This window comes from Pongo pygmaeus, chromosome 14 (assembly GCF_028885625.2).
Source record: "Pongo pygmaeus isolate AG05252 chromosome 14, NHGRI_mPonPyg2-v2.0_pri, whole genome shotgun sequence".
Classification (NCBI taxonomy): domain Eukaryota; kingdom Metazoa; phylum Chordata; class Mammalia; order Primates; family Hominidae; genus Pongo; species Pongo pygmaeus.
In genome coordinates this window covers 118,863,263-118,878,046 of record NC_072387.2, presented here as the reverse complement: position 1 = coordinate 118,878,046, position 14,784 = coordinate 118,863,263, and the positions used below count along the sequence as shown (strand labels likewise).

Genomic DNA, 14,784 nt, shown 5'->3' with positions numbered 1-14,784 from the left:
AAAGTATCATTTACTGATAGCTTCTTAAAGTGTTCTGTGCCTATTTTTTTGAGCAGTGATGATTTTGTTCTTAAACTGAAAATCATTTTAAAGTAAAAATTCATACAATAGATCTCCGTTACTCTTTGTTGCAGGATGGATTTTGTCCTACAAAAAAACATATATACATATTGAAGTCTTCATCCTTAATACCTTGGAATGTAACCTTCTTTGGGAATAGCATCAATGCAGAGATACAGTAGTCACCCCTTATCTTCAGTTGATACATTCTAAGATCCCCAGTGGATCCCTGAAACTGAGGATAGTACCAAACCCTGTATACATGATGTTTTTCCTATACATACACATCTATGATAAAATTTAACTTATAAATTTGGCACAGCAAGAAATTAACACAGCAACTAATAATGCAATAGAACAATTATAACAATATGCTGTTCACAATTCCAAGGGTAGGAGATTGTTTCCTACCATGGATCTTAGCAACCTCAGCATACAATTTGTTTTCTTTCCTTATGAAGTTGAGAACTTTCACCTTTTCATTAAAAGAAAGCTGAGGCCATTATTAAGTAAAATAAGAGTTACTTGAATACAAGCACCAGGAAACTGGCACCATCTGATAACTGAGAGAGCTTCTAAGTGATTAACAGATGGGTAGCGGAGACATCATGGATACACTGAACAAAGGGGTGATTCACTTTCCAGGCTGGATGGAGCTGGAGGGCAGGAGATTTCATCACATTACTCAGAATAACATGCAGTTGAAAACTTATAAACTGTTTATTTTGAGAATTTTCTATTTAAAATTTTTGGACCACAGTTGAACTCCGGTAACTGAAACCATAGAAAGCAAAACCTTAGTTCAGGGTGAAACTACTGTACTCAAGTTACAATAAGGTCATACTGGAGTAGGGTGTGTCCTAATCCAATGTGACCAGTGTCCTTTGGAGAAGAGAAGAGGCACAGGGAGAAGGTCATGAGTCAATAGAGGCAGAGACTGGAGCAATGCATCTCTAAGCCAAGGAACACTAAAGATCAGCAGCAACCATCAGAGCTAGGAATGGGCAGGGGAGGTCCCCCCAGAGAAGTCAAGAGCTCCTGTGTCTACAGACACTTGAATTCCAGACTTCTAACCTCCAGAACTGTGAGACAATTAATTTCTGTTGTTTCCAGTCACCACATTGGTGTTCATTTGTTACTGCAGCTTTTGAACACTGACATAATCTAACACATTCTAATATCAACCCAATTCAGTCTATGCTAACAGGCACAGGAGACAAGTACATGCTATTAAGCTACTCTGGGAGACATGGGAACATCAGATCCACAGCTAAAAGAGCACTTTCATTTTTGGACTTAAACAATGTTGAGTACTAGGCAGCATCTGTAAAATTATCTGGTCCAGCTGGTGTCTGCCCCTTCCTCTTGCTTAGACACAGCCAGCGTTGGTGTGAGAGAGTGCGTGGCAGATGTGAGGATGTTCCACGGCAGGTTCTGACGACTGAGTGAAGATGTTCCTTCTCGGAAACATTGACCTGCTCTTTATAGCATGCATAATATACCTTTGTACTCAACACCTTTTCCACGTGGTAAGGGATACTTGAACAAATTTGTCCTATTTCTCTTGAGTTATTTCTTTTTCAGCGTAAACATTTTTAGTTTTGTCAACACTTTACTCCAAAAACATGACATTGGAACTTTCACTCTCCTGATAAACATTTTCTGAACATATTCCTTTTATTTCTCTTCTTAAAAACAGGAAACAACTGATTCCCAGTCTCACCCCTTCAGGGCACTGTGGGTCCTACCACGTTTATGATCTAGGCAGTAGACTTCTACGAATGCAATCTCAGCACTGGCTTTGTTACTTTGTTTTATAGCAGTTTATTACTCTTAAATAAAAACATAAAAAACGATCACCAAATCATTTGGCCAGAGTTTTAAAAGAACACAGCAGGAAGCTATGAAACAAACAAACATAAGTGATAAGAACTAAATTAAGGATGTTAATTAGGGGAACAAAATGAGTAGAAAGGCCATACGGAAAGTGGAGAAAGGTGGAGCATGCCTGTCATCGATGCCCTGATTGCCATTTCCATAAGAGAAAAATAAACTCTACACAAGGCTGAAATTATATCGAATTTACGGTCACAGTTCCTTAATGATTCAGAGAACTTTTCTGGGCCTTGAACTATCAGGTGAAATTCACCCCCGATATTTCACGTAGGCTCTTTTCTATTTTCCCTACGTGTCGGCCGGTCTGAGAAATAAAGGGAAAGAGTACAAAAGAGAGAAATTTTAAAGCTGGGTGTCTGGGGGAGACATCACATGTCCGCAGGTTCCACGATGCCCCCTGAGCCGTAAAACCAGCAAGTTTTTATTAGTGGTTTTCAAAAGGGGAGGGAGTGTAGGAAAAGGGGAGGGAGTGTACGAATAGGGTGTGGGTCACTGAGATCACCTGCTTCACAAGGTAATAAAATATCACAAGGCAAACGGAGGCAGGATGAGATCACAGGACCACAGGACTGGGGCAAAATTAAAATTGCTAATGAAGTTTTGGGCACACATTGTCATTGATAACATCTTATCAAGAAACAGGGTTTGAGAGCAGACAACCAGTCTGACCAAAATTTATTAGGCGGGAACTTCCTCGTCCTAATAAGCCTGGGAGCGCTATGGGAGACCGGGGCTTATTTCATCCCTCTGCTACAACCATAAAAGACAGCCATCCCCAAAGCGGCCATTTCAGAGGCCCCCCTCAGGGACATATTCTCTTTCTCAGGGATGTTCCTTGCTGAGAAAAAGAATTCAGCAATATTTCTCCCATTTGCTTTTGAAAGAAGAGAAATATGGCTCCACCCGGCTCACCAGCAGTCAGAGTTTAAGGTTATCTCTCTTGTTTCCTGAACATTGCTGTTATCCTGTTCTTTTTTCAAGGTGCCCAGATTTCATATTGTTCAAACACAGATGCTCTACAAACAATTTCTACACTTAACGCAATCATCACAGGGTCCTGAGGTGACATACATCCTCCTCACCTTACGAAGATGTTGGGATTAAGAGATTAAAGTAAAGACAGGCATAGGAAATCACAAGGGTATTGATTGGGGAAGTGATAAGTGTCCATGAAATCTTCACAATTTATGTTCAGAGATGGCAGTAAAGACAGGCGTAAGAAATTATAAAAGTATTAATTTGGGGAACTAATAAATGTCCATGAAATCTTTACAATTTACATTCTTCCACCATGGCTTTAGCTGGTCCCTCCGTTAGGGGTCCCTGACTTCCCGCAACATTGAACTGCTCCAGGCCCATCATTATGAATATGTATCACCTCTGGGTCTCAATGCTGCCTGGACAAGCTGCCTGAGAGGTATATGTGGGGCTGATTATGCTGAAGATGTGAGGGACCAAGTGTTCATAGAGATTGTTGATTAACAGAAGGCTCAGTTAATCAGTGTTTACAACAAAGTTTTCCAGTTCTTTTTAATATGTGTATATAATTATTTTCTAAATTAACATTCCTAAAGAAAAGGATCCTCTAAACTCTATCCAGAAAAATAAAAAAGAGGAAAAAAAAGAACAAAAATGTTAGTAACGGATGACACCTTCAGAAGCCAGTTATTTTCTCTCCCTTTTGGTAAAGGAAACATGAAATTGAGAAGAAAAAGTCATGCTGGTGACACCCCAGATGAGCTTCTCCTCCTTGCACTAGTTGCACATAAACACGAATGGCCTGCTTTCAGCTCTCAGAGCTCTCAGACACTCACATCCCATGAATCACCTGGAATCTTGTTAAACTGTAGTCTCAATCAGCCAATGTGGAGTATGGCCTCAGATTCTGGGTCTATAACAAACTCCCAGGTGATGACGCAGTGCTCATCCTTGGGACACACATTCGAGTGGCAAGGGGCTGAAACACAGAGCTTTCAATGTTTCAGCTTCCTACTTTTGGAGAACTTACTATCTACTTAGAGAACATCGCCACAGCCCACCAGTCACTGAGAGCTCAGGGGGAAAACTGTGCTCAGTATTACAGAAGTAAATCCGGCCCCTTCCCTTGGAGGAGCACACCCAGCCAGGTGTTAGGAAACTGAGACTTGAAAACCAGAGTTTGAGGCTCAAGACAGTTCTCCGATGAGGTCTTCATAAAACGGCAGACCTTCAGAACTCTAAGCCATGGGTTTAAAAAACCAATAAATGATTGAATAGCTTTCCTTTTGTATAAGTTAACCTTCTAACTTCAACATCTAAACATCTAAAAGCATCTTTTCTTTCTTTCTTTTTTTTTTTTTGAGATGGAGTTTGGCTCTCGTTGCCCAGGCTGGAGTGCAATGGTGTGATCTCTGCTCACTGCAACCTCCACCTCCTGGGTTCAAGTGATTCTCCTGTCTCAGCCTCCCAAGTAGCTGGGATTACAGGCATGCATCACCACACCTGGATAATTTTGTATTTTTAGTAGAGACAGGGTTTCTCCATGTTGGTCAGGCTGGTCTCAAACCCCTGACCTCAGGAAATCCACCTACCTCGGCCTCCCAAAGTGCTGGGATTTCAGGCATGAGCCACTGCACCAGGCTCATACTGTTTTTATGCATGTTATTTATCAAATTTTATTAGTAGAAATCTGATTCTGACATAGACTTGCTGCAAAATACAATGTTTTTGTTTCTAGACTATGGTCAAAACTAACTTTTTTTTTCCTGAAGGGAAAATAGGGTAACTTTAAAAAGCCAAATAAAATTAAGCTCTTTCAGAAATCATTTATAATAATTGGCAAATGTTTATGTGCTGACATCTGTTGTAAAAGTTTTTAAAAATATTCAATTACTTCAAGTATATCAAAAATTCTACCTACAATTGTATTTATATTATTAATTTGCATTAATAATCTGTTTTAATTGGAAAGATATAAAATCCTAGGTGAATTCTAAATTAGTTGAATTTTAAATAAGGAGTTTTTATAAAATATACTTTATTTAAATCAAATACAAAATAGTGTCTGTTTGGGTTTAGTTTGGCAATTATTTTGATGTTTAGATTTAATTCAATCATTTAACTATATGGATTCAGTTTTATTTCAAATAGATTTCAATGTGTATTATGTGAAGAAATTATATATAATACTAAGGTATTATTTATTTAATTAAAGTATTTGAGTTTGTTTCTATGTTCAGCAAGGATAATTCAGCTATGTTTGGTCTGGGTTTGGTTTCACATTATATAGCCCATACAATACTCATCTTGAAAAGGTTCAGCTTGCATTTGAGAATAGTTTTTAATTCACAATAACTTCAGCACTTATCACCTGACATCCTAGGTATGTACACACACACACACACTCACACACCCTCAACCGAGTGCCTGAGTATTGATCCTTGTTCTAATGTAATACAAACTTTCCAGAAGTATCTTAAGCTGTTTCCAGACATGGTCATGAAGAATAGGTTTTCTCTCCCAGCACTGATTCATACATGGTGTCTCCATTGTGTGCCCGTGTGTGACGTGGCCGCATGCTGGCTAGGCACAGGAGATCCACGTTGTCGAATACTGCACTTACCTCCAGTTAGCTGTTGTTTCCTCTCACAGAACTGCAGTTCAAAATACTTGATGAAGCAACTGGACAAATCATTAAGTGTGGTCTTGGCATGTCCAAAGGCTTCTAAGATGCACATGACCTGTGGGAGAGGAGAACGTTTTACTGAACTGCTCATATTTTAAAAAATAAAATTGATGTGTAATAGCGACGATGCAGCAAATACTTCCTGGTCTGAAAGTTTCTATCCTGCTCATAGAATGCCATATTGAATTTTTAAGCTTCCTTTTTCCTCGAAGGCAAGCCACTAGCATCTTATGTCTCAAATTGTGGCTACTGTTCATGAAGCAATAATAGATTGCTTCACGACACTGCATTCTCCTGTACCTAAGAGAAGGAAAGCCATTCTCTTCACACACAGCCCCAAGCTTAACAAATGTTATCAAGATTTCAAACCTGAACAGAACAGTAAAATAGCGTTTGCATTTTGGAAGGGAAGGAGTCATTTGAATTAATATAAGCAAAAGTCAGAATTTATTTTACAATAGTACATTTATTTAAATATCGGCATAGAACATTCCTTTGAATACTTATTTACTTTCCACTCATACTCTTTTCAACCCTGACCCCCATTTAACCTCCCTGCACCGTGCTTTTGCCTCACACCAACTATTCTCTTCCACAGGGCAGCAGTGAAACTCCCAGCTGAGCTGCCGCGCCGCCTTCCCTCGCTGCCCTGTGCTTTGTTGCATACTGGCAAGTTTGTGGCTTTGCAATGCTATGATAAAGCTCCTCAGGCCAACCCTGGGGGCTGAAATTCTTCCTTGACATGTTTCCTTAAGCATTAACAGTAGAATAAAAGCCACTGCTTCTTCATCAATTGACTCTGCCTGTGAAGGTGATGGGGACCAAGCAATTCTCCAAAATGTATGAAAATCTGGAGGGTTCAAGGGTGTCTCTTGCATGATAGTTATGTTCCATGCGGTTTCTGCATCAGCCACAGGAGGGAGTACAATAACACCTTATTGATACATGGACTAGTTTGCCTGTTCCCCAGTGTTTCTAATAGTGTTTTTTGAGAACACTATCCTACTTTTTTTTAAATGCTTTGATCCCACTTTTTTTTAAAATTTATTTTTTATTTTATTTTTTGAGACAGAGTCTCACTCTGTCATCTAGGCTGGAGTGCAAGTGATGCGATCTCGGCTCACTGCAGTGGTGTGATCTCGACTTACTGCAACCTCTACCTCCTGGATTCAAGCAATTCTCCTGCCTCAGCCTCTGGAGTAGCTGGGATTACAGGGGCATGCCGCTACACCTGGCTAATTTTTGTAGTTTTAGTAGTAGAGACAGGGTTTCGCCATGTTGGCCAGGCTGGTCTCAAACTCCTGACCTCAGGTGATCTGTCCATCTCGGCCTCCCAAAATGCTGGGATTACAGGCATGAGCCACCGCGCGCGGTCACTTTGATCCCACTTTTAAATTTCCTGGCATCTGCTACATTAAGGTGTTGAATTAACCTGGAAGTATTTTATACTGTGAAAGATTATAAAATAGTTTGATGCTAACCACAAATTAAAAAATGCCACAAGTTGTGATAATAGTGAAGTATGTTAAAACTTCTGTGTTTGAAGTTTGAATTTTGGAGACAAACATATATTAATTCCTTACAAAAACTTCATGGTTTAGGTCTGTATATAATAACCTAATTTTAAAGATGATGAAAGTAAATTGATAGCAGTGATGATAGCAATGTTTTCCGGGAAAAAAATGAAATAGTACTTAGTAACTCTTCGTTTTTGTATCTTTTCCTATAATCTAATATGAAATATGTAGTTATATACATACAATGAAAATAAGAGCATGATAGCACATTTTAAATATTAATAATATTACATTAAACAATTATTTTAAAAGTCATAACAATAGGATAATTTCTAAAAATATTTTGCTTCTATTTATTTGGTGTTGTGTCTGATAAGTAATGTTTTGATTATTCTTGGAAAAAGGACATTACAGGTAATTAATAACTTGTTGCCCAAACAGTCAATATAGGGAAATGGTTAAATGCATGTGCCTGGGAGTGAGAAGGAGCTACCCCCACACCCCAACACTGCTAATGAGAAATTATATAACACTGAGGAGGTTCTCTGAATTCCTCAAACCTCATTTTCCTTAATTCTCATGCAGGAATAACTCCTTCAGTGTTTGTCAGTGTCCGCTATGTAAAGCACTCAGCTTTACGTCTGGCACAGAGAAAACATTCAGCAAATAACAACAGTGAATTTGACTTTTGTGAATAGCAATAGACAACGTTCCTGTCGTGCTCACTATGTGCCAGGCAGTGTTCTAACGGGTGATGTGTCTGTGCATGTGTGTTCTCTGTTAACTCTCGGAACCAGTGTATATTTTACACTGCTTTACACAACAAAGGACATAAACCAAGTAGTTTTCCCAAGGCTCAAAGGTTGTCAGCAATGAAGCTGGGAGTTGAACCCAGCTTTCAACTCTGAAAACTCTGAGCTGGCTTTCAGAATCACACACTTAACCACTGCACTATGCAGTAATTACTGCTGAAATACCAATAAAGACATAGAAGGCATGAAATGAATATAAAACTAAAACTACTTAACAAAACGCAAATACTCCATGGCATTCTTTCACTGTACATTGTCATCCATGAGTCAAGATTAAAATGCTAAATAAACTATGCAATAACCAGTTTTTTATCTTTAATTAGCCACTTGGCCGATAGGTGGCACTAAATAAATGTATTAAGAGAAATACTGAGCGAAACAAAACTGGCATTATTCCACTGCTCACCTTGATTTCAAAAACAATAATGACAACGTTGCACAGTAACAAAATTTAAATAAAAATATAAATGAAGAAAATTAAATATATATAATTTTCCTCAATATTTACTTATTCAAATTTTATTGACTTTTTTTTCTATTTATAATGTATGGTATTTTTTCTATAAATTTATGTCCCTATAAGTTGTGGACTATTATGGTAGGAGTTAATCTACTGTATTTTCTAAAAGTAAAAACTTGTGGCATCCTCTATAAAAAATATTAACTCAATAGATATCAGTCCATCACTCTGCTCTCTGAAAGCTATTGCATAGTGAATGCTTATTTAAGTGATTTCAACAGAATTGAATATTCTTAAAGTTGAAATTCATTTGGACCAGAGTTGGTGAAGGTTCCAGGTAGTTTCTTCCTGAAACATGACTTTTCTGTTCCAATAAATTTAATGTCATGGAAAATCCCCTGCTTCCAATGTTTGAAATTCAAATGCAGGGGTTAGAAACAAAACAGCCCTTCCTAACTGCTCTTAGCTGCTCTGAAACTTTATGGGGGAACAAAGCCATGTCTGTGGTGATCGGGTTCCATCCATCCATCTACCCAGTGGGTAAAGTGCACTTGAAGCACAGGACTAAGGCAGGTGAGCTCATGTAGGCTTTTAAGATGGGCCAAATGAGGTGTAAGACTGACAGTTAGAAAGATTACAGTCACGTCTCATAAGAATAAGTGTTTGACCTGCATATAATCGCCAAAAGTCATTTCTGGACCTCAATGCTGCACTTTCTCACTTTCTAGTTGTTACCAACTAAATCTTCCTCTTTCCCTCTCTTCTCCCAAAACCTCCTTCAGGGAGAGTACTGTGTGCTGTGACAGTGTGAAACTTATAGTTTCCACCCAAACCCTTTCATTTTGGGTTCTCTTGCTTCCCATACTCCACTGAGATGACAATCTTTAATTTTAACAACGATGCCATTATTGTCAACCACAGGAACACTTTCTCTACTCCTCAGTGTCTGCCCAATACTACACTGAAGACCACCCCAATACATCCTGACTGATATGGTTTGGCTCTGTGTCCCCACCCAAATCTCAAGTCGAATTGTAATCCCCTCATGTCGAAGGAGAGACCTGGTGTGGGGTGATTGAATCATGGGGGCAGTTTTCCCCATGCTGTTCTCATGATCATGAAGGCATTCTCAGGAGATCTATGGTTTAAAACCGGCAGTTTCCCCTGCGCACGCTCTCTCTCCTGACATCATGTAAGACGTGCCTTGCTTCTTTCTTCTTCACCTCCTGCCATGACTGTAAGTTTCCTGAGGCTTCCCCAGACATGTAGAACTGTGAGTCAATTAAACCTCCTTTTTTTTTTTTTTTAAATAAATTTCCTACTCTCACGTAGTATCTTTATGGCAGTATGAGAACAGACTAGTACACTGACTTTTATTTCTCTATCATTCTTTTACTACACATTATTTGGTAAGTGCTGATCCAAATGACCTCCAATGAGTATTTTCCTAGGATCTGAGGCAAAATTGTCTCCTTTAGAATGAACCAGTCTCTCTCAGCGGAATGTACAGTTTGTGTGCTTGCTACACACCTGATCCCGCCTGCCAGCACTCCCCATGTTGGCCTGTGTGATATTCCAGAGTGGAGTCTCACAACCAAATATGGCTAAACCGTGTCTCTAATCAGCTCATTGTCCTCTCCTCTTAGGGCCACCTAGTGAACTTTCCTTTCGTCTTATCCTGACCTTCAAACTTTCTACTAGATAGCTCCATAGATCAAGGCTGTTCAAGGATGTTCTTTTCTGCTCATTTCCTTAATCAGATTTTCCTTTCAGGAAGTATAGGAAGTGCTCACTTAATATCATCAATAGGTTCTTGGAAATTTCTACTTTAAGCAAAACAACGTACCTTCTAATGCAACCAATTTTATCACAGACTAATTAATATAAACAAGAGTTAAGTTCTTACAGCAGACAGGAAATAGTTTTGCTTAAAGTCACAGTTTCCAAGAATCCATCAATGACATTGTGAAGATTTATTGTACTGGTTCATCTCTTAAATATACTTAATTTCACTAAACCCTCTAATTTTATAAAGATTTACAGTAAATTAAAAAATGTATTCAATGCTTGTATTTAATTCCTGTACATATACTCAGATGATTTACAGATATAATGGCTGATGATTTTCATGAACATCTTGGACACTGAATGATATTCATGTGGATAATAATTTAAAGGGAAACAATAAAACCATAGCTGACATGGAATTTAAGCCATGCTCAAACCTGGGCAATATTTTTTCATGAGACTAGAAGTCATTTATTTACAAATCTTTTATTTGTCATGAAGAGTGAATAAAACACACAAGCTAACTAGAATTAGTTTTACTTGAAATATGCACTGATATTATAATCTGGACTCCCAGATGCTAATTGATTTGGGAGGGTTATATCTACCTGATCCAAAGGAATGCACTTTAGAATGTGTTTGTTTGAACTAAAATTTAAAGCCAATTTACATAAGGTAATACAGAATGCATTACAGAAATTATATAGCCTGCTGTCTCCCAAATGATCATTTTAATAGATGATTGTATATAATTTAAGGGGAAACTATTGTTCCTTGTCATTATGATTAAGTCATCAGTTTCTGTTATTTCTTTTAGTTAACTTGAGGCTATTTTATAACCATGTTGTTTTACACGTACTCTAACTCTTAAGTGTCAGTGGTCAGGATATTGACATATTTGAACAAAGAAGATAGGTTATGCTATTTTCCCAAGTTGACACTCAATGTTAAATTATTTTGACCTGCCAGGTGCAGTGGCTCATGCCCGTAATCCCAGCACTTTGGGAGGCTGAGGCGGGTAGATCACTTGAGGTCAGGAGTTCAAGACCAGCCTGGCCAACATGGTGAAACCCCATCTCTACTAAAAAATACAAAAATTAGGCAGGTGTGGTGGCACATGCCTGTAATCCCAGCTACTTGGGAGGCCGAGGCAGGAGAATTGCTTGAACCTGGGAAATGGAGATTGCAGTGAGCCAAGATTGTGCCACTGCACTCCAGCCTGGGCGACAGAGCAAGACTCCATTTCAAAAAAAAAAATTATTTTGAGCTTGCTGTAGAATTATGCAGGTGCTCAATACAGTATGAGCTTAATAAATGGTTATAAATTAAAGTCATTAATGAACACACATGATACCACAGATATTCAAAAAACTAATTAATTATGCATTCTTTTTAAAGAGAAAAGTCTACAGAATCAGACAAGCTTAGGGATCTATTAGAGCAGAATAAATTTTAAAATTACTTATAATTCACAAGTATAAAATATGCAAAATAATACTAATTTATCAATTAAAAATCAGTTATTCTCATTTCTAAATGAGGAATCAGATACTATAAATTTCCAGAACATGCCAACTAACCGCCACCATGGTAGAAATCACTCTAAACTGTAGCAGCCAGATAACAAAGCGGGTGACACAGAAACAAACACAAATAGCACAATATTCATTGTGCAGTATATTTCTGTATTTTTAACTTTTGAACCTTTAGATGGCATTGATTTAGGAAACGATATAAGTGCAGCTGTCTTGCACGAATATAATCACACACTTTTAAATATAAAATTATGACTGAAATGCAGGTATCCTTCTGTAAATGTCTGTATGGCCAGACACATGTCAGCATCAGAGGCACCTCAGTGGAAATTTCACACTGAATCAATATCACACTTTGAAATAAGTGCCAATAGAAAGTTTTATACTATTGTAACATGGCCTATGATGTGTATATGCATTTTTTTTGTCAAGGCAACGATATAGCCATATGTACATTATTTCTTGAATGTTATACAGAGAATATTGATTTATTTATAGAAAATCTTATGTTCTGTTAGCGTATATGTGGAATTGAACACGATTTTCCATATATGCATTTAGTGGTCTCTTCACCTGAGAGATAATAAGAAAATTTTTTTAACAAATGTGTCTTTCCTACACTGGAATGAAAAATAAAAGGTTGTATAAAAAGGAAGAGAGGCAGAAAAATCCCAATATCTAACAAAAGCAGGGCAGGTAAGACAAACTGAAGAAAACGTCAATCTTGGTTCTTTAAATCACATATAAGGAAACACACAGGCCAAATGTACAGCCGCCTGATGACATACAAATGGGCTGTCCACATTAAATGTATTTGATAATGTAAAGTTAACTAAGGAACTTAACTTAGGAAACTGGGGGTAATTAAATGTTTCTCCTATACCCTATACGGTCACAATACTTATTTTAGTGTATTCATTTATTCCCCACATAGAAACTGAGCTCCTACCACACTGTTGAGACAGCAGCTCTGAATTCCAGGGACAGGCACTGGGTAGCCCTTTATATTAATAGATGCTTGTGGAGTGAGAAAGCAAATGAATGAGACTGCATGGGCCAGGCTGAGAGGGATACATGCTCAAAGGTGGCTTCAGCATAGAGTAAGAGGAAGGGGATTTAGTGTTCTAAGATTAGAGAAGAAAATAAAAACCACAACAAATGTAACATTGCCAGAAAGAATGCCGGGCCATGCTGATTTATTGGACTTGATGTAAAGGGAATAGAGACTCACTCAAGGGCTTTGAGCAAAGGAGTCTCTGGTGATACAGGCTGATGGCAGTTCACCAGCATCAACTCTCCTCTTCTTCCATTTACTAGTTGAAGTTGAATACATGGCTGCCTAGTTATCAATGAGTCCTAACTAGATAGCAGCATGACTAAGTTCAAGCCCATAACTGTGATGAGAAGACAGGTAGCCCCTCTGCACATGATGAGCCTCTGCCTGGACTGGGGTTTGCTGCTCCCTTCCTCTGAGCAGGTGAGAAAGTGCCTGGGGAGCGACAGGGCCTGGGCCCTACCTGACCCTGGGGAGCTGAGCTACCAACCATGGCCTGCCAGAGGGACATGCACTGGAGGACGGCCAAGAATGGAAAAAGAAAGAGAGCAACTTAGAACAGTCTCAAAGATAATGCCATGTGAGAAGATGACTCCACAGCAGCAATGACTGTGGACCTGAAGGAAACTGGACAGACTAAAGAGCTAGGAGTGATAGGATATTCAGAATGTGTTGGAAATAGAGAAACTTAGTACAATGAGTGATTCACGCCTGTAATCCCAGCACTTTGGGAGGCTGAGGCAGGTGGATCACTTGAGCCCAGGAGTTCGAGACCAGCTTGGGAAACACAGGAGACCCAGTCTCCACAGAAAAAAAAAAAAAAAAAATTAGCTAGGCATAGAGACACATGCCTGTGGTCCCAGCAACTTGGAAGGATGGGGTGGGAGGACTGCTTGAGCCCAGGAAGTTGAGGCTGCGGTGAGTGGTGATCCTATCACTGTACTCCAGCCTGGGTGACAGAGCAAGACCCTGTCTCAAAAATAAATAACAATAACAGTAAACAAATAAATGAAAATAAAAAAAGAAAGTCTTCAATTTTGGCCACGTCTTTGCAGTACACTGTGGCATGTCCAGGAAGTTCGTTGGACAGGCAGGTCTGCATCTTAAGAATGAGAGGCAGTATGGAGATTAGGATCCGGAGCTGCTGGTGTACCCATGGCACTGAGTCATGATCATCAGCACAAGCAAGGGTGGAGTATCCTCTAAAATAATATTTTATTTCAACCTTAGGACAATCATCATGAACTTCCAGGCATCTGGAGTGATTTCCAAAAGAAATATAGAAATGGAGAGGGTTCCATCTCTAGGTAGAGGCCCCTAGAGAGCAGACTGTTGATTTCCATTCTTTTGGATTGGTTATTGGTTCCTGTCCTGTCTGTTTCCCCCACTGTTAGCCATTCCTTCCAGTGGCCTTTCAATGTCTTCTTCTGATCTGCTATGGTCTGAACAAACCTTTTAACAAAACTTGCTAGAACTATGTATAAACAACAGAATCAGTCTATGGATAAGCACCTGTGGTGGCCTCCTTGAGTAAAATTTCTGAGTTTGATTGTGTGGGATGTTTTTAGCTTTATCTTAGCTGCTAACAGGTCTTTTTCCTTCCTCCTTGAATCACGGTCATATTTTGGAATGATGAATTAGCGGGACAGTTAACACTGCGAATGTTTCCGAATAGAGTTTAAAATCTGTTTTGGCCCCAAAGGTGCATGGCCTGCCCATCAAAGTCTTTCAGGATAACTATTGCTAATTCCTTCAGATACACCGAAGATTTATTATCAGCCCCCAGTGATCCCTCAAAATAATTTCTTTTCTGGCCAGCTCCCCAAAATGTCCTAACACACGAAAGTGCACTTTCTTTTTCTTTTCTTTTTTTTTTTTTTGAGACAGAGTTTTGCTCTTGTCCAGCTGGAATGCAATGGCATGATCTCGGCTCACCACAACCTCTGCCTCCCGGGTTCAAGCAATTCTCCTGCCTCAGCCTCTCGAGTAGCTGGGATT

The 14,784-nt window shown here is 39.0% G+C and overlaps 1 protein-coding gene across 4 annotated transcripts in view; it reads right to left on the bottom strand.

Annotated features, from left to right (window-relative positions):
* The window catches only part of MYO16 (myosin XVI), a 719,880-nt gene that overhangs the window by 307,172 nt on the left and 397,924 nt on the right, over window positions 1-14,784 (bottom strand). For all 4 annotated transcript variants that reach the window (XM_063651142.1, XM_063651143.1, XM_054446940.2 and 1 more), the window contains one exon: window positions 5,558-5,675. In XM_063651142.1, the coding sequence (XP_063507212.1) occupies window positions 5,558-5,675 (118 nt within the window). The remainder of the gene's footprint in view (window positions 1-5,557; window positions 5,676-14,784) is intronic.